Source organism: Pleurodeles waltl, chromosome 5 (assembly GCF_031143425.1).
Source record: "Pleurodeles waltl isolate 20211129_DDA chromosome 5, aPleWal1.hap1.20221129, whole genome shotgun sequence".
Taxonomy (NCBI): domain Eukaryota; kingdom Metazoa; phylum Chordata; class Amphibia; order Caudata; family Salamandridae; genus Pleurodeles; species Pleurodeles waltl.
In genome coordinates, this window is record NC_090444.1 from 1,493,859,238 (window position 1) to 1,493,879,181 (window position 19,944).

General features: G+C 40.9%; 1 protein-coding gene across 1 annotated transcript in view; it reads right to left on the reverse strand.

Moving 5' to 3' along the window:
- HCRTR2 (hypocretin receptor 2) overlaps window positions 1-19,944 on the reverse strand; it is an 818,959-nt gene that overhangs the window by 11,947 nt on the left and 787,068 nt on the right. Inside the window, exon 6 of the mRNA XM_069236773.1 lies at window positions 7,175-7,296. Coding sequence (XP_069092874.1) covers window positions 7,175-7,296 — 122 coding nt within the window. The remainder of the gene's footprint in view (window positions 1-7,174; window positions 7,297-19,944) is intronic.

Sequence of the window (19,944 nt, forward strand, 5' to 3'; positions counted from 1 at the left end):
TGGTCATGGCTTGTTATACATGCTCACCCCCAAATTAATCCACCTCTGGTCCTGGGCACCCGTTTCCCCTCTTGCTTGGGGCACTCACATTCAGTCTATTGGCTCTGCTTGTGGGAAAGAAGACTTGTGAACAAGGATTGTGGCTGCCATATATTTTCCGCCCAGTTTTGACTCCCAGCCAATCCTGACCCATACAGGCACCCCAAAAGCAGTGCCAATATGTCCCATATGAGTGGCAGACCTCAGAAGGAAACTTTGTTCTGATGCAGGATTTGAAGATCTGCCACAGAATTCAAGACTCCAAGGAATTGAGGATCTACTGCATGATCTGAAGATCACACATCCTATGATGTCCAGGGCATGGCTAGGTGATTGATCTTCCTCCTTGTTGATCAGAGGAAGCCTTTGTTTGGGCTTTGCTATTCATCTGTGTTCCTCTGCCTGGAGTTAGCTACTCACATGTGTTCTTCACTCACCAAATGAGACCGTCTTCAAGTCAGATGCAAAGTTTAACTTCTCAGATGTTTTCTTCCTGTGGTAGGGCCACTTCAAAGAATTGCATTGCATTCTTGAACTCTTCAAGCACTTTCCTTGCATCCTTGTAACTTTTTATTTTCTTCCAGCCCTATCTTCAGAGGACTCAGTTTAGTGATTGGCCAGGGAGAGTTACATTTTTATGTTTAGATTGTAAAACTACAGTTGTAATCTTAAACTACTCTTTCCACTTACATGATGTAACTCTGCCTTGCCATCTAAATTGATTTCTATCAACTGTATCTAGAGTTTTTTCAGACTTTTTTACAAATCCTGATCCAACCCTTGTTTCTCTTCAGTGCCTCAATTTGTATAGCTTTAGCAACATAAAGATAAGGTACTGTGTCATTGATACATTGAGTGTATGTAATGTAACTGTTTGCTAGAGTGATTCATTGATATCGTTTCAGTCTCTGTAAAATAGTACAAGCAGAGTGACAAGTTATTTGAAATCCATGCAAAAGAAAAATCTCCATGCAATTAAAATTAATTTAAAAGCAGAGAGTAACATTAGTATTAGTATAAAAGATCAGTTACTTCTGAGAGACTTCAGAATGCCTGAGAGAGCCTTCATTTGACAAGACATATTGTATGACTACAACCTGGTGCTATCTCCTCTGTTCCTTCTGCAATACCCCTATCCCAGTTCCTTCTCCTGACTGTCAAGACAGCACAGTCCTGAACATGTTCAACACTTTTGACAGAGAAGGTGATTGGGTGGGGGGTTTCTATATTGTTCCTGCAGCAACATTCACATCTGCAAGTTTCTAGTGACTTGAAAATCAATCATTTTAGCCAGTTGGTCTACAGCTACTAAAATTACAGTGCAAATATTGACTTTTAAGAAAACCTTCTATAAAATTAATTGACATTGTATGCTAATGCTTGGGAGAAACGGATAATGTCTCTGAAGTCCCACAGATTTAATATGGAAATTATTTATCTCAGCATACCAAGAGCACATCTGAAGCTATAGTTTTACATATGCAGGTAAGCTTGATCACCAAAAGTATCTCCTAACCACCTTCCAGGATGCTCAGCAATTTTAGAATAATGAAGTAAACTGCCAGCCTACTATCTTAGTTGAATTGGTCTTCCCTTGATACAGTAATCCATCCTTCTCACATGTACAGTCCTGTTATTTCCCCCAAATGTGTGTAATCTGACTTCGGATGTCTTTTACTTAGAATGCCGAAGTCACAGGCGCCAAAGGACCACCAGTGCTGGCAGTCTTCAGACTGCCATATTCTGAGTAGTGAAGGATTTCTGCCACAATTTGGGTGGAAATCCTCCAGTAGTAGTGCTGGCGGTCGGTGGTGCAGATGCATTCCCACTGCCGGTCCCGCACGACCGAAAGGACTTCGCCAGCGGTATTGCTTCCTGTAATACGGCCTGGCAGTGTCCTGATGGTGGGGCACTGCCGGCTGCGGGAGAGCCGGGACCTGTCCCCTCATGGAGAAGCACCTCACTGGACAAGGTAAGTGTCCTCCACAAGGGGAGGTGGGTGGGGTGTGTGAATGAGTGTGTGTGAGTGTGTGTATGCGTGTCATTGATTGGGGGTGGGAGGTGAGTGTGCGTGCATGTGTGTGTGTCTGTGTGTAAATGTGGTGATGGTGTGTGTGTGTAAGGGTGTTGTGAGTGAGGGTATGTCAGGGTGTGCGTGTCTATGGGTGCATGTGTATTTGAGGGGCAGGGTTAAGTACGGAGATCAGGGTGGGAGGGGTCACTACTGTGAGTGGGGGAGGGGAAGTCATCTACCAGCAACAGGAATGCAAATTCCTGTTGCCTGTAGTCTTTCCACCAGGGATTGTGTAGCAGTGCTACTGCCACGGAATCCCTTGGGGAAAGGGGACTTAGAATACCAGCGGCGATATTGGGTGGCCCATCAGGTCGGAGATGCTCATCTCCGGCGAGGCAGGTCCAATTGCCCTGATGGTAGGAACGGGTAAGTGGCGGTTTGGCACAAGCCAAACCACCACACTCATTATATGGCAGTGTGCACCGCCACCCTGGCAGCGGTCAAAAGATCACTGCCGATGTGGCAGTTCAATTACTGCTACACTCGGAATGACCCCATGAGTATTCAAATTGATTAGAGACAGAATTCATTTTGGCTCAATCTTTAGCTTATTATAATTTCAGCTTGAATCTGCTGAGATAAAGCATCATGTTTAGCATTATTAGGATCAGCTCTGTAATTGATTACAAAACCTTATTCAGAATAGATCAAAGTCCAGGCAGTTCTTTGGGATTCAGCTATCTAGCTAATTTAAAAAAAAATGCTAACTTCGGTGATCTAGATATAACTCTACTGTGTGTTAGCTCACACCAAATAATGTCTGCTCTCCTCAAAGAACTCCTTAATGGAAAACGCTCTTGGTTTGTCACAGTATATTTTTAATCTGCAGGAGAAATCATTTGAGAATAATCAGCTACTAGATGAACCTACTCTGTTTCTATATTTCTCTGAAATAAAACACCTCTCATTGCGTTATAAAAAACATCAGTTTTAACAATGCATGCTGAATCTGCATGAGGATATTTCACAATGAGAAGACTAGAAAAATATTTTTCAGAAAACAAACAGTTAATCACCACTTTGGTCTTTACAAAAACTGCTCCCTTAGAGAGTAACCTAGTTATGGGTTATACCCAATCCCATTATATTTGGTTCAGGAGGGTAATGGATGGAGAACTGTGTTTCACTTTTTAGTTTACATTTTTGATGTTGGCAAAGCCCAAGAACTGTGTGTAGACTTGACTGAACTTCTTAACAAATGCTGACAGCAATTACTGTGAACTGCTTAGCAAATGCTGAAATGTTCTTCTCATCCATCTCAATGCCTTCTGTTTTGATTATGTTACGTGGAAACTTTACAGCAAAAATATAAAAGGCACACATCCATATTAGCAAAAAAGATGGTGAACACTCAATCTTTTCAAAACTACTGGTCATGTTAAAAGTGTGTCTCTAAATTGAATAAATCAGAATATCATCCAGATAAACTACAAACCACATTCACAAAATATCTGAAAATCTAATTGATAAAAAACTTAATATATTTTAGGAGCCCTGCAGAGTCCAAAAGGCATGACAAGGTATTTACCCAACCTAAATTTTGTGTGACACACAGTTCTCCACTTGTTACCCTTCTGAACAAAAAATAATGTGATTTGTGTATTGGTTTTTAAGTGTGATTTGGCTAAAAGCTCTGTAGTCTATCTATATTTCTCTCTTGCATCCTTTTTTTTGGAACAGAAATTAATAAAGAGGAAGCTGGTGACTACTGTGGTTGTAAGATTTGATTGCTCATTTTCTTTTCTAGTTAATGCCTAAGATGGTCTGTTTCTGATTCTGTGAGAGCATAAACAAAATTACAAGTTGTTGTTGTCCCAGTTTTTCATAAGTGTATCAATCATTAATTGTATGTGGAGATAATACATTTGCTTTTGTCTTGTCCAACATCCATCAAACTATCAAACAAGGTGCAAAAAATTCACACAATCAATAAAATGATATAAAGCCATTCTCAGATGGAAGCGTTAAACGGACAGCTCTGGAATGATTCACATGACATCAAACAAGTGGTCCAATAATAATCAGAATTCAGTTGTACTGTTCTTGTTGTCGAATCAATTTTAGAGTTGTGCAAGGTTGACCATGGCATAACCAAAATCACTTTAAAATGAAGAATAGTGATTAGATCAAAACAATTTTCCCTTATGGGTTTTAAAACAAAGCAAGGGAAACTTATTTGATTAAGCTGTACAGGACATGAAACAAAGTTGAAACATTGCTTTTACCTTCCCATGAACAATTTTCTTCATCACAGCTATATGAATAAACAAACTTACAAAGATATAACAAGCATTCACCAGTATTATTTAGCTCTCATTAATACAAATTATTCACTTTCTTTAATGCTTTATGTATCTCAAACACATTGTGTATATCTTGAATATGGCAACAGTCTTTAGAGATGAGAGGATCTTTCCATTCTTGAAGTAAATTCAAGATTTAAAAATGACTCATAAACTATAGTTCTATATTCATTGAAAATGAATTTGGAATCAGTACTTAGAACTGTTTACATTTCTTTTAAAACATAACTTAATACGAAGAATACTTCTTTAGTTTGTGCCTCAGCTTCCATGCATGCTTGAAGGAAAAGACAAGGTTTTTTTAAGGGTTTCATAGGTTCAGGTACAAAGCCCTGATTGTTGCTATAAAGTGTCTCATTTGCTGAGGAAGGATGTTGTAAACCAAAAGGAAATGTAAACTAGATGAATTCAAAGTGGGTGTCCCCATTTTCAGACAAAGTGTGAGCTCAGTTGAGTCATGGGATATGTAGTTTGGCTCTGGGCACTAATTTTTAGTATGACCTCCAAAGACATGAAGACCTTTTCAAAGCGGTACTTGAGTTCTGGACCACTCCCATCTCCTCCTTTCCATGGATGAGAACTAGCATGTTTGGAGTACTACTCTCTCATAATAGGCAAGTGAAGTATAGTAAGCCACATGTCATGACAGAATCACCCTTTCCTTGGGTAACCAAGGTGGTGGCATTAGAGACTTTCACAGTGTCTAGTCCTTTAAAGATTGTTATGCCAGTACTATTTTAATTTTGAATTGCTATGAATTAACATCATGACAAAGTGCAACAACTGTGTATTGAGCATTTAACTCTAAAACAGATGCTGGTGTCACAATCTGCCAATATTCCAGTAGTTCCTTACACTGGCCTGTGATTTCCTGGAGATCCATGGAAGTTTACAGAATTTTTTTAATCTCTTCTGGAGCATTTTGCTCTGCATCCTGCCCAAATTTGTTAAAAACAAACCAAGTTAGGTTTTCCAATTAGATGCTTTCTGTTTCAGTGTTAGCATGGGCACCATCTTAAGTAATCAATTCAGATGCCTATTGACAGTTTTATAATACCTTATTAATAATGGCTTGAATGCCTTGATTTGCATTACTCTTCTGATGAAGTGCTGTGTGAAATACAGCATGAGTGAATGGTTGTACTAACTCATGTAAACTCCTCCTCATTAGTTAGCAACAAACTAACTAAGGTTATTGAGAGGTCCAACAATATCAGGGGACAGAGAACATCTTTATATGAGGACAAGAGGGCATTGTCTTTTATTTGTTAGCTTTCTCAGTGCTTCAGCATGATTTGAAGCTAGACTGAAACTTCTGGATGAGATGCCTATGATTTATAGGATTTTGGATTTGTGCATAGAGTGTTTTTTTCGATGCTGATGCTGACAGAGGTAATTGTGTCATGGGGGTATATTTGGCATGTCGTCTGGGTATGTTGTGACTTTCTTCAGTAGTTGGAGGATCTCGCCAGAACAGGGAACTTCTTGGAAATAACATAAGAGGGAGAGAGAGAGAGATACTGTGTTTAAGGGTGCAAGAGCATCTCTGAAGAGAGTTGTCATGAAAAACAATGATAAGACAACATCCTCATTGGAGTGGAAGTTGAGGGTATCAGAAAGGTATGTGAGAGTCTGTGGTTTAAATTCTGTCATGTATACAATGTGGAGGGAAAAGTGTAAGAGAGGAAGCAGGTTTGGTATTTTCAATTTGTTGTGGGGTCTCCTCTGTTTTGTATCACTGAAGAACAGGCTCATAGCAGTGCACTTCTCTGTGAAGTGTGTGCTAGAAAAACAGGAAGGGGTTTTATGCAGTCCTTGATTCTCTTGAAGAACCAACAGCTTCTGTTAGCAAGTTCATTAATTGCATTTATTGTAGTTCTTAGCATGATCTCATGTTGCACACAGGGACTCCAGTGACATGAGGTCATCATAGGTTCTCTTTTCCTTCCACTTTGTTTCCTATTCCATTCAATTTGCTTGTTGTGAGTGAGGTTTTTGGAGCACCATCATGCTGAAGGGCTCAGCTTGCAATTGCATATGTAAGTAGGAACAGGGATATTTATATGTATTTCCAGAAACATTTCCAAGTACTTAAGAATGGAATTTATGTAGGACGCCAGTGCAAGAGACAAGTTTGATCTTTAAGTTGCTAATGGGGAAGTCTTTGAAGGATCTGAAGATTTCTGTACTCTTGTTCTCTTTATAGGTGTCCTCAGTGTTGGGTAGATGATGAACAGGGGATAATGACGTACTCAGCTCATACAGGGCATATGCAAGGTTTGCTTTGAACAGTTAGTGGTGTCAAGAAGATGAGGTCAGGTATATTACCATTGGAGTGTTGTGACTGGCTGTCCCTTGCTTATTTCTTTACAGTGACTAGAAGGTTTACTTCAGAGTGGTTGTTAGTGTGGCTGTCCAGGATGGGTTAGATGGTTGAGGAGGGCTGAGAAGTCATCTATAAAACTGTTTTCCTGACCAATAATCTTACAGATTACGTGGAAGGTAAAAGACTGAATTGCGGACATTGGAATGTGGAATGTGAAGGTGTTAATGGAGTGACTTTCTAACTGCATCTTTAGCTTGCCTATGTGATGTGACAGATGGTGTTCAAATGGTTATCATTCTCATTTGCAGGCAGTGTTGGAGGAGGATAATATAAAAAGAATTGCACACCAAATATACAAAGGTAATAAGAATAATAGGAACTTGTTTTCAACAATCACATATCTAGTATGGAATGAAAAAAATGAAATCTTACCACTTAGGAAATTATAAATGATTGGATTCGCTGCACTGTTAGCGTACACGAGCCAGTGAGAAAAAGTGAACCAAGCATATACTGTTTCTCTGTCATTTGTATGGGCAAACATTCCAAAGACTCTGGTGAGAGAAATACAGCAAAATGACACATTAAAATGAAATATTAACTGTAATGAGCATTCAATACTGATAATTTGGCACAATGTCCCTTATTATGTGTGTAGATTCAAAAAATAATCCATGAAAGATATATGTCTTATGCTACTCTATTAATTAAACGTTTCTTAATAAATCAGGAGCCAAATGAATAGGTTAAACACTCAGGGGGTCATTCTGACCCAGGCGGTTCGAGACCACCAGGGCCATTCTGACCGCAAGCACCGCCAACAGGCTGGCGGTGCTTTTTCCCCCATTCCGAGACCGCCGGGGAAGGCGGTTTTCTGCCATTTCTGCCCCGGCGGCTATAATCCGCCAGGGCAGCGCTGCTTGGATTATGACCCCCCTTACCGCCAGCCTGTTTCTGGCGGTTTTCACCGCCAGGAAGAGGCTGCGGTAAGGGGTGTCTTGGGGCCCCTGGGGGCCCCTGCACTGCCTATGCCACTGGCATGGGCAGTGCAGGGGCCCCCTAACAGGGCCCCGGCCAGCTTTTCACTGTCTGCCTAGCAGACAGTGAAAAGCGCGACGGGTCCAACTGCACCTGTCGCACGGCCGCAACACCACCGGCTCCATTCGGAGCCGGCTCCTGTGTTGCGGCCTCATTCCCGCTGGGCCGGCGGGTGCAAACTTGGTTTGCGCCCGCCGGCCTAGCGGGAATGTCAGAATGGGGGTCGCGTGAGTGCGGCCCCATTGGCGGCCGCATGGCGGTTTCCGCCTGGCGGGCGGAGGTAGCCGCCCGCCAAGGTCGGAATGACCCCTAAGTGGGTAATTATGAACATGGTGGGCCGGACCGCCATGCCGGACGTGGCAGAAATTAACGCCACAGCATAGCGGTCTGGACCGCCATATATTGTTCGCACAGGAGACTGCCACAGGAGGTACTCCGCCACCTCTAGCCTACCAAGCAACACTGCCCGCCGGATAAAGAACCTGTGTTACCCCTGCCTTTCCCAGCAGTTTCCCCTGCCAGGGAAAGGCTGGCAGAAGAGGTGCTCCAGGTCCCCCGTGCACAGCCCCATTGCGCTTGTCACTGCCCGATTTATGGGCAGTGATATGTGCGACAGGTGCTGCTGCACCCGCCGCACTGCGACATTGACAACTCCATGTGGAGCCATCGGCAATGTCCAGGCCCAGCATTCCACTGGGCCAACTGGCGGAATGTTCATTATTGGGCCAGCGGGGTCTTTAACGGGCTGGCGGTCTGTGTTTAGTCCGCCAGCATGAACACAGCAGGAAATCCCGCTGTGTTCATAATGACCCCCTTAGTATCTCACAAGGGATTTACTCAATAACCTCTGGACCTACCAATAGATGAAAACACTCAGGCTTCTGACTTGATTAAAGTGGCACCTGCGTAACTGACTTTTAACAAAAACATAATGGGGGTCATTCTGACCCCGGCGGTCTCTGACCGCCGGGGCCAGGGTCGGCGGTAGCACCGCCGACAGACCGGCGGTGCCCCGCAGGGCATTCTGACCGCGGCGGTTCGGCCGCGGTCAGATGCGGGAAACCGGCGGTCTCCCGCCGGTTTCCCGCCGGTTTCCCGCTGCCCTGCAGAATCCTCCATGGCGGCGGAGCGCGCTCCGCCGCCATGGGGATTCTGACACCCCCTACCGCCATTCTGTTCCTGGCGGGTCTCCCGCCAGGAACAGGATGGCGGTAGGGGGTGCTGCGGGGCCCCTGGGGGCCCCTGCAGTGCCCATGTCAATGGCATGGGCACTGCAGGGGCCCCCGTAAGAGGGCCCCACAAAGTATTTCAGTGTCTGCTATGCAGACACTGAAATACGCGACGGGTGCCACTGCACCCGTCGCACCTTCCCACTACGCCGGCTCAATTCTGAGCCGGCGTCCTTGTGGGAAGGTTGATTTGTCCTGGGCTGGCGGGCGGCCTTTTGGCGGCCGCCGAAGTTAGAATCACCCCCAATGTGTTTTATAAAATCATAAGATACAGAAGTATTAAGCTCAAAAGACTCCAAAATGGGAAACAGCCATTACAAGACAGACATTACCACGCATTGCCTTTACAATGCAATGCCTGTACCATACATAGACCTTTAATAGTGCAAGGTAAGTGCATTTAAGGTAAGGATTTGTGAATATATATGCGCTCTGATGCCGAGATGCGTTGACAGTCTTCTTGCCGAATAAAATCTGCAAATAGACACGTGGAGTGCTGTGGCTTTGTTACAGACGGATTGGAGTTTATTAATGAAATTATATATATATATATATATATATATATATATATATATATATATATGTGAGTGGGTGTGTTAATGTATAGTGGGTGTGTAAGTTTGTGGTAATGGTTTTGTGGGTCTGTGAGTGGGTGTGTTTTTGGAGTCTGGATCCATGGATCCGTAGTGAATTTACGTAGGGGGCAGTGCTGTGAGCCGCGGTTGATCCGTGAATCCTCTTGTCCACCAAAAGCAACATTTTTGGGCATTTTCTGCCCATGAGGGGTCTCTCAGAGGCCCCTTCATCAGTTTCATGGGGTCAGGAAATCTCTACCCTGAACCATTCTATAAGTATTTACTTTTATTTTTCCTATTGGGACCCATGTCCCAATTGACAAAAAGGTGGTCTCAACTTGCCTCTCAGTTTTCAGCCAGCCAATCACAACATTGCTGTTGGTGTGTGGATCCGAGGATCCATCGGGTGTATCTTTGTCTCTAGATATACATAATTTGGTTTTTTTAATAACTCCCAAACTACTGAACAGATTTGCATCAGATTACAAAGAGATATCTCTCTCATCTCAGATCTAACTTTCTGCCAAATTTGGTGTAGTTCTGTCCAGTGGTTTATGACGTGGTTGTGTCTGAAATCCCTATGGTAAACTTCATGAAAAAATGTGTTTTGAGACCTCCCTTTTTCTCAGCCTCTACTTGACGAATCACCTTGAAACTTTACAGACAGCAGCTGAAGTTAGGGGCAAACTATTTTTTAACAGTTTTGTGAATATCTGTCAAATTATGTCAAAGTTATTAGCAAAACAAAAAACACTTTTCCCATGGAAACAAGGCTATAACTATCTCTCTCTTTCTCTCACTCTCTCTACCCTAAGGTAACTATAACGTGTGCCCTTGCCATGCACTGCTAATTACCCCAAATTACTCCAAAATATTGAAGAAAAAACTGTTCATGGCAAGGGCACGAGTTATATAGTTACTTTAGTGCATGTGTTATAATTACTTGAGATGACTAACTATAACTGGTGAAACTCTATGGTTTGGTACTTTTAAATGTGATCTTAACTATAATGTCCTTGTATCCTTTGGTTAGTGTAACCAACTTTCTATGTTTTTTTAATTCTATTTCCTAACTATAACATCCCTGTAATCTTTGTTTTTTCACTATATAGATACAATATATAAATATATATATCTTTTCACCTTTGAATTCTATTTCCTAACTATAACATCCCTGCAACCTTTGATTTTCACTATACAGATGTAATATATAAATATATATTTTTTTGATTTTCAATTCTATTTCCTAACTAGAACATCCCTGTAACCTTTGTTTTATCTCTCTCTCCCTCTCTCTCTCTCTCTAGATATATATATCTAGAGAGAGAGAGAGACAAAAACAAAGGGGTGTATATATATATATATATATATATATATATATATATATATATGTATATTTATACATATATATATATATATATATATATATATAGAGAGAGAGAGAGAGAGAGAGAGATAAAACAAAGGTTACAGGGATGTTATAGTTAGGAAATAGAATTAAAAAACAATATAGATATGTATATTGAAAAAAAACAAAGGCTCCAGGGATGTTATAGCTAGGAAACAGAATTAAAACAAGAATTTTCATTGCAACGGGTTTCGCATTTGCTCGAGCCAGAGCTATTAGCATTGTGAACTCCTAACTGGACTTTTCTTGCCAAACAAATTAAAAGAAAAAAAAATGCAGCTCGATCGCACTATGTGAAATGCAGCACACTCGTGCTGAAATTGAAAATGGAAAAACCAAGCGCGATGGCGGTATGCAAACCCCAGCGCAATCACGTTGCGTGGAAAATAAACAGATAAAGTAGTCTGGAAACCATGCTGAAAACATCGAGCCTCATATGTTTTCAGTAGTTTACCGGTGCTTTGTAAGTGGGAGAAACACCGGAAAAGGCATGACGTATGCACGCCTTTCACAAATGAAAGCAAGCAAATTTTAAAAGGCAAGCCCACAAACCAATGAAAGTAACTGACTGACGTGACATAGGCGTGGTTAGAAGCCCAGAGAGAGATTACTACAGAGGATGGAGCGCTTTGAACTTGCCTCTAAAAACATAGAAATTAAATATAGAGAGAGAGAGAGCGAGACAAAAGTTTATATATTTATTGAAAACACAAAGGTTCCAGGGATGTTATAGCTAGGTAATAGAATTAAAAACAATAGAAATTCAGTATGTATGTATATATATATATATATATATATATATATATATATATATATATATATATATATATATATATATATATATATATATGGGTTGGGCAATGTTCCAGGGAGGTAATGTTGTTTTAAGGGATTGTGGGAGTACACAGTGGTAAGGGTATCTGTAGGATTTAGGGTGGGTAGGGGTATTGGGTGGTAAGGATGTGTTCAGGGTTTAGAGGTGAGTTGGGGTATTGGGTGGCAAGGGTACCTTTAGGGTTTAGGGGTGGGCATAGAGGGTGGTAAGGGATTTTTAAGGTTTAGGGGTGGTAGGGGTATAAAGTGGCAGGGGTGATTTTAGAGGTTGGGGTGGATAGGGGTGTAGGGTGGTTAGGGCATTGTTAGGGGTGGGTAGGGGTCTAGAATAGTAAGGGTATTTTTATGGTTTAGGGTGGGTAGCGATATAGGCCCACATTTTGACACCGGCAGTAAAAACCACCTACCGCAGCGGAAAAGGCCGCCAAAGGACTGTCACCGCGGCTACCATACGTCCACCATATTATGACCACAGCCGGATTTCCGCCAAAGGTAGAAATCTGGATGTGGCCATACTGGGGATGGCGGTAAGGTGGAGCTGCTACTACCAGCAGCGCCATGCAAGTAGAGCGCCGCCAGTCGTATTATGACAAATAATACGGCCTGGCGGTGTTCTGCTGGCAGGCGCTGCTGGCGGTAGCAGAGCTCTGTCCCATCTCCTGCTGGAGGACTCCCTGGATCCAGGTCTCTGACAGGGGAAGGAGGTGGGGGTATGGTGGGGTGAGGGTGTGTGTGAATATATATGTGTGTGTGAATGCAGGTGTGTAGAGTGTTGATTGCATGTGTGCATGTATGGAAGTGTGAGTGAGAGTATGTTTTTAAATCATAATGCGTGTCTGCGTGTATGTTTGAAAGGGTACGTGGATATGTGTGTGATTGGATGTAGGCATGTGTGAATGAGTGTGTGTATGCATGTGTGTGTGTGTGTGTGTGAAGGGGGTATGGATGTAGAGGGAGGTGGGGGGTTTGGAGAGGTAGGGGGTGGGGTGGGAGGTATGTGGAGGGGTAGGGGGTGTAGGGGACCCCTGTCAGCGACAGGGAAGGAATTCCTTGTCACTGATAGGGCCTACCGACATGGTTTTCGTGATGTTACGAACACCACAGAAACAGTGGCAGTAGGTGGGGTCATAATCCCGCAGGTAGCACAATGGCGGCAGCCGGTCTGGAGATGGTTATCTCCATCCCAGCGGCTGCTACCGCCATGGCAGTCACAGTGGTACATTGGCGGGTTGGCTCATAATGTGGCGGTAAGTACTGCCAGTCTGTTCAAGGGTGGGTATGGGGTATTAGGTGGTAAAGGTGTTTTTAGAGTTTAGGGGCTGGTAAGGGTATAGAGTGGTAAGGTTATTAAATGGAGAATAAAAATATTTTAGAAAAAGAGTTGTAGAGGGTTCTATCCAAATAAAGAAAATTTAATGTGTAAATGTAAAGTAAACTTAAAAAAGGGGGTTTCTATATATATCTATAAATAAATATATATTTATATATATATATATATATATATATATATATATATATATATATATATATATATATATATATATATATTCAGAAAAACGTTCCTTTGCCCATAGGAAAACGCTGCAGTCACTTGATGGGAACATCACTGGTTTTGAAAATCAGGCAGTCCTCTAGATCAGGTATATTTTTTGTATTTGGAGTGGTAGTAGGGAATCAGCAATAGAATTTGTGACATTATTAAATGACAAGTCTCTAAATCTGAAATTTAGTTATGAGATACATCCCTCTGAGTTGGAATTTTTGGATGTGAAAATCAAAGTGGTTAATAAGAAACTGGAATGTGAATTATTTAGGAAAGATACAGAGGGCAATAGCTTACTTCACGCCAGGAGCATTCATCCAAAGAATCTAATTCAGAGTATACCGTATGGGTAACTATTGCGGGCTAGGAGGAATTGTAGTTTGGAAGTCACTTTTGAGAAAGAAGCCAGCATTATGATTAAAAGATTTAAAGAAAGGGGATATTCTTTAGATATTATTGAGAAAGCATTGAAGAAGGTTAGACAAATCAAGAGAGATGATTTATTGGTGAATCAATTGCAAAGAGACGGAAAAGAGGATAGACAAATAAGATTTATTACTACATATCATGATAAAATAGGGGAAATAAAGAAGGCCTTAAATATATTTTGTCCAGTATTAAAAACAGATGAGAACATAGGGGAATTAATGAATGATTATCCTACTTTCACCTTTCGGAGGAGTAGATCTTTGAAGGAAACACTGAGTCAATGTTTGGTACCAAGAATAGAAACAATGAAACCTATTCAAGGTTTTTTCATTTGTGGGAAGTGTAAAGCTTGTAAGCATAGTGAGAACTGTAAAGAAATTAATTTTTCTGGGGTAAAAAGACCCTTTTTGATTAGGAAACATGTAACATGTCTTTCAGACTATTGTGTTTATGCTTTAAAATGCCCTTGCAATAGATTTTATATAGGGAGCGCGATACATATGGTGAAAAAAAGAATACTAGAACATATGACAGCGATTAAAAATGAGGATAAGTCATATCCAGTAGCTAGGCATTTCAAGGATTATCATGAGAAGAATATAAGTAAATTACAGTTCATGGTCCTAGATAGGGTCATGATGCATGTAAGAGGGGGTAATAGAATGTTAGAATTGAGGAAATTAGAATCTCGATTAATTGTAGGATGTAATACAATGGAGCCGGAAGGATTGATAAGGATGAGGAACTATCAGTTCATTTATACTTAGAAAAAGGACAATATGTTATAAATAGAGAGTAATGTTATTGCAAGAACTTGTATGATTAAGGTTTATATCTGACTGTATGAAAGTTTGAATGGATATTGTACTATGTAAAAATCCTAATTGAAGAATTTTCTTCTTCTTTTATATCTTATAGGAGTAAACAATGATGTTCGCTGCAAAGCAATGGAGCTATTATATCATAAAAGAGGACAAGTTTTGAAGATGAGATGGCGGTACTATAAGGAATGTTTTTCTTCTTTAGATTGTTATTATATTGAATAGAAAGGTTCTGTATGATTAAGAATGGCACATAGGTATAAGGATGGTTGAATGCCCACTGGGGCTAGAAACAGTAACTAATGTAATTTTGATTACCATTGCTATTTTAGGAAATAAGTAAAATAATGGGGTACACTGATAATTGAGGAAATGATGACTGAATTGGTTGAATAATAAGGTTGTAAAAAGCAATAATGGTATTAAATGAGAAAAATATAATAGATACCGATTTATGTACTGATGTTATGAAGAAAATGTTTGATTAGGATTGAAGAATATGAGGAATAACATGTTCCAAGATGGCCGCCGTAACTTAAGAGTGTTGTTTGTCCATCGTTTGTGTTGTTGCAACAGTGATAATGTTAAATGGAAATTAAAGTATGGACTAGTATTTCCCGCGAACAAGGGAGCCTCGTCTCCCGAAACGCATCGGGCGGGTGTATGTCTTTGCTTTTGCTGTATTAAATATTTTCTTCATTGACATCAAGTGATTTTCCTTTGGGCAAAGGAACATTTTTCTGAATATTTAAGGGCTTGCGATCCCGCTTCAGTCTGCCGTACTGGGCCCAGACCAACACGTGTTTTGACCAAGTTTGAGATATATATCTATATATATATTTTTATTTATACATATATATGTATATATATATATATATATATATATATATATATATATGTATATATATATATATGTATATATATATATATATATATGTATATATATATATATATATATATGTATATATATATATATATATATATATAAATAAGCTGAAAAAGACAAAGGTTACAGGGAGGTTATAGTTAGGTTCTCAATTTACTTGAACAGAACCATAGAAATTCAGCGGGGAAAGCTCTTTCAAGTAAATATATATTGCGCCCTAGGGTAACTATAATTCACACCTTTGTCATGCACCGTTTTCTTGTAGCAGTGATAATATCAAAGATGCCATACAAGATCTCATCAAAGATATAATATGTGAAGTAATTACCTATGTATGGCGAAGGCACGTGAACTGGATACCTTAGGGCGCACAATATACTTACTTGAAACACTATCTATAACTGCTGAATTTCTATGTTTTTTACGAGTAAATGTAGAACCTAACTATAACCTTCCTGTAACCTTGTTTTTTTTTTTTAGTGAATTCTGTGGTTTTATAACGTAAAATAATTGTAATTGCTATACGTTATTCCAACCACTGCTACTAGGGGTTGGTCGTAAGGCCTGGCCTGCTGCCAGGCCTTTCAGCCAAGCCCTTATTAACACCCAACCTCATGCCACAAACTTTCTTTGACCAGAGTACAGGTTGGCCACAGGGCCTGTTTCTGTCAGTGGATATGTGAGTGGGAGTGTGACCTTTTGGGTGGGTCTGAAAGTGACTGTGTAAGTATGAGTGGGTGCATGGGTGTCTGAGTGGGTGTGTGAGTTTAAGAGTGCATGAATGAGTAAATGAATTGGTGCTTGAATGAGTCTGTGATTTTTCTTTCAAATGTTTTCATAACTGCAAATACTTAGCAAACAATCGCAAATATTCACAAATATCATGCATAGTGATGTGAAAATATCTTAAACCATTAATTGACCCTAAAACAAACCTATACTACACCCATGGTGGCAGGGTATCTTCATCCTGACCCCTTAAGCCACTTTCAATTAGGATTTTCCCCCCGGTGACTGTGTGCCATGAAATCAAAATAAAATGGCGACCCCAACTTTCTAGTCAGGTTGCGGTCAGCCAATTACAGTGCTTTTTTAGCACATGTACTTGCAAAAATTCATGCATTTTTGCAAACTATTCATGGAATAATTGCGAAGGCGCTGTGGCCAGAGACATACAAATATGTTGACACCCCCTTTTCTTCAGCCGATCACCCCAAAAGTTTCAGTGCGCAACTAGATTCACTGTAACACTTTTTTTGGACTATTTTGTGAACATTCATCAATCAACGATATAGGCAAGTCAAAAAATGTTTTTTCTTTTTTCTATGGAAACATGGTCCTAATTATAACTACCTAGTTGTATATATAAATATATATATATATATATTTATATATATATATATATATATATATATTTCCACACCAACCTGACACTTCTGTCTTCACGCCCTATAAAATAAACGTTTCTTAATTCTGAATTCTAAGAGGAGGAAGCAGCTCTGAGGTTCATGGTGATGCTATTCCATCTCCTTTGCAAATAGTTAAAGAAGGTTTTGATGTCTGCCAGAGGTGGGAAGTGCCATGGCCAGATTCGCTAAAGTGTTGATATTTATGGTATTCTTGGTGATACACCTTGTCTTCAAAATGATTTAAGGTTGGGATTTTGTGGAAGAACGTCCTAAAGCTCTTGGTGAAATGTCCCACAGAAAGAAGAATGCCTTTCGGGGGAGGGGATTTTTTTTTTTTAAGTAAATGTTTTTGATTGACTTCTAATCCCGGTCAGTGATGGCATTGTGTAGAAGTTTAATATGTTCAATTTATATGGGCATAACTGAATGCCTTAGCATATATTCATTATCCAGAGTGATGGTGCTCAAAGGATAACTTTAAGAAATTGGCAAAAAGATAGGTATCAGATAAAGTGCCGAGGGGGTGCTATGTTTATTTGAGTTGAATTGATCTCAGATTCAATGTTTGGATAGTAGAAGCGACCACAACTTGTTGACTTGCCTATTCTGTAGTTATGGCTGAGTGGGTGCATATTTAGCAGAAATATAAATAGAAAATCTTTCTGAATGTCTGTGTGTGTGTGCTCCATAATACTAAAGGCTGTATATCCCTCCCTTAAGGTCGTGTATATTTCACGCATATGCTAGAGTGCCCTTTAGATGTATGCAGAGAGGATCCAAAAGTCTCCACTAACTCTATAAAACAAAAGCCACTCATTGACTTCATAACTTTTTTATGGAGTCCGTACCTACTTCCTAAGGAAAGCCTAAAAAAGCTGTTGCACAAATGTGGAATGAGGCACGCTGCTAATATTTGTACAGATGCACTTTGCATATGGCCGCCCAGATTCTTGGAGTACCTTCTGCAAAAACAGAAGGGCTCCTTACAGTTTGTGTCCCCTCTTCTCTAGTTTTTGTTGAGTGTGACTATGCATTTCCGTATATGAACCAAGCTTGTGACTCATGAAAATAAACAATTTCCTTTCCTTGAGTACATGTTCCAATTTTCTGAAATGTGCACATGAGAAAAACCTTGGAGAGATGTTCAGAATCTACGATTGGGTGATGAGTGGTCTTCCCGACATGGTTTGCCTTTTTCCCTTTTATTTTTGCTGAGTTCGTGTTTGTTGGCTTTAGGATTATGCACACTCCACCACTACCAATCAGTGCTGAAGTGCTTCTGCTCACTCCCTTAAATGTGGTAACATTAGCTTACAGCTGACATACATATATATAAATTACATATAAGTCCCTTGTAATGTGGTATACCAGGGCTGGTAAATTAAATGCTATCAAGTGGAGCTGCAGCACTTATTGTGACACCCACTTAGATACTCCCTTAAAACATGCCTCAAGCCTGCCATTGCAGTCTATATGCAAGTTTTAAACTGCTGGTTCGACTTGGCAAAAGAACCCCTTTGCCAAGCCGAATACTCCCTTTTCGTTACATATCAGTCACACCTAAGGTAGGCACTAACAAGACCATAGGCCAAAGTGCAGTGCATTTAAAGGTTGGACATGCACTTTTAAGTTTTACATGTCTTGGTAGTGGAAAATTTTTAATTGTGTTTTTCGCTACTATGAGGCCTACCTCTCCCGGAGGATAACACTAGGCAATCTTATTACATTTAATAAGTGAAAACATTTGTTGGGGAGCCTTTAGAACTGTCATATTTCATGTCTAAGGAATTGCAATTTAAAGCTCTCATTAATGGTAAAGTTGGATTTTATGCCACAATTCTGAGCATACCACTTTTAGAAAGCTGGCATTTTCCAGTCCTAACCATTTGGTGCCTCCTGCCTGTATTATGGGTCACATGACTAGGTGCACTTGGCGGTGGGCCTTTGTGTATTCCTCCCAGACAGTATCGCAATAGAGGGTCTGGGTGTTGGCAGGATGGGCCATCCTGGCTTGATGTGGGGTATACCTGTCACCTACCACACCTGCACTTTAAAGACACTGGTCCAGTTCACAAACAAGGGAATTCACACTAGTCTACTGTACTCTCAGGCAGACTGGAACCAGGGCAGGGTGACAGGAAATTACAGGCATGTCTGTGGGGAAGAAACTTCAGAAGCTTCTCTTCCTTCATGGGGTACGTGGTATAAAAATGTGACCCTCAGGCCCAACCTTCTATACGCATCTGGACCTGTGGATACTATAGAAGAAGGACTGTTGTGTTGCCAGATGACTACTAAGCAGATTTACCCTGCAGTCTGAGGCCTGCCCTGCTGTTTGAGAATCAAGACTAGACCTACACCGTCCATCTCAGGCCAAAGTGACTCTAATGGTCAGCTGTCAGACCTCCTTTTCTCTGCTACAGGGACACAACATGATCCAGAGGCCTCTCTATAAGTGCTCAGCTGACCTACTGCAACTGGACCTGCTAGCCTCTGCTGCAGTGAGTTTCAGATCGGCAAGAAGTGCCTACCAGGTCCTGGACCTTGGGTGTGGCATAAGCTGAACTCCTACTTGAAAAGTGAAAAATTAGTAATTCTGATGTTTTGGGCTCTTTGGGACTGTGAATGGTCCCGTTCACACCAACATCTTGCTGCCCTTGCTGACTGCCAATGGGAAGCTCCGGTGAACCCAACTCTTTAAGCAACTGGCTGCAAAGCAAAATATGCAGTTAGCACTACAGCATCAACAGCATGCAGTGACCACCAATGCAAATCTCCAGCAACTACTGTTCTTGATGCCTGACAGGATATTTGCACTACAGTAGCGACCATCCCTGATGCCCAGCCTGCTCTCTCTGCTGCAGCGATGACCATCCTCAACCATCCACCTGCTCTTCATGGTCCCCTCCACTGTGAACAGAACTCTTTGTGCTTGACTTTAGAAAGTTAATTTTTCAGTGGAACTAACCTGGTCCTTGGATTTAGACCACCCTCCATTATGGTTGACCTGAAATTGTGACTTTCACCTGG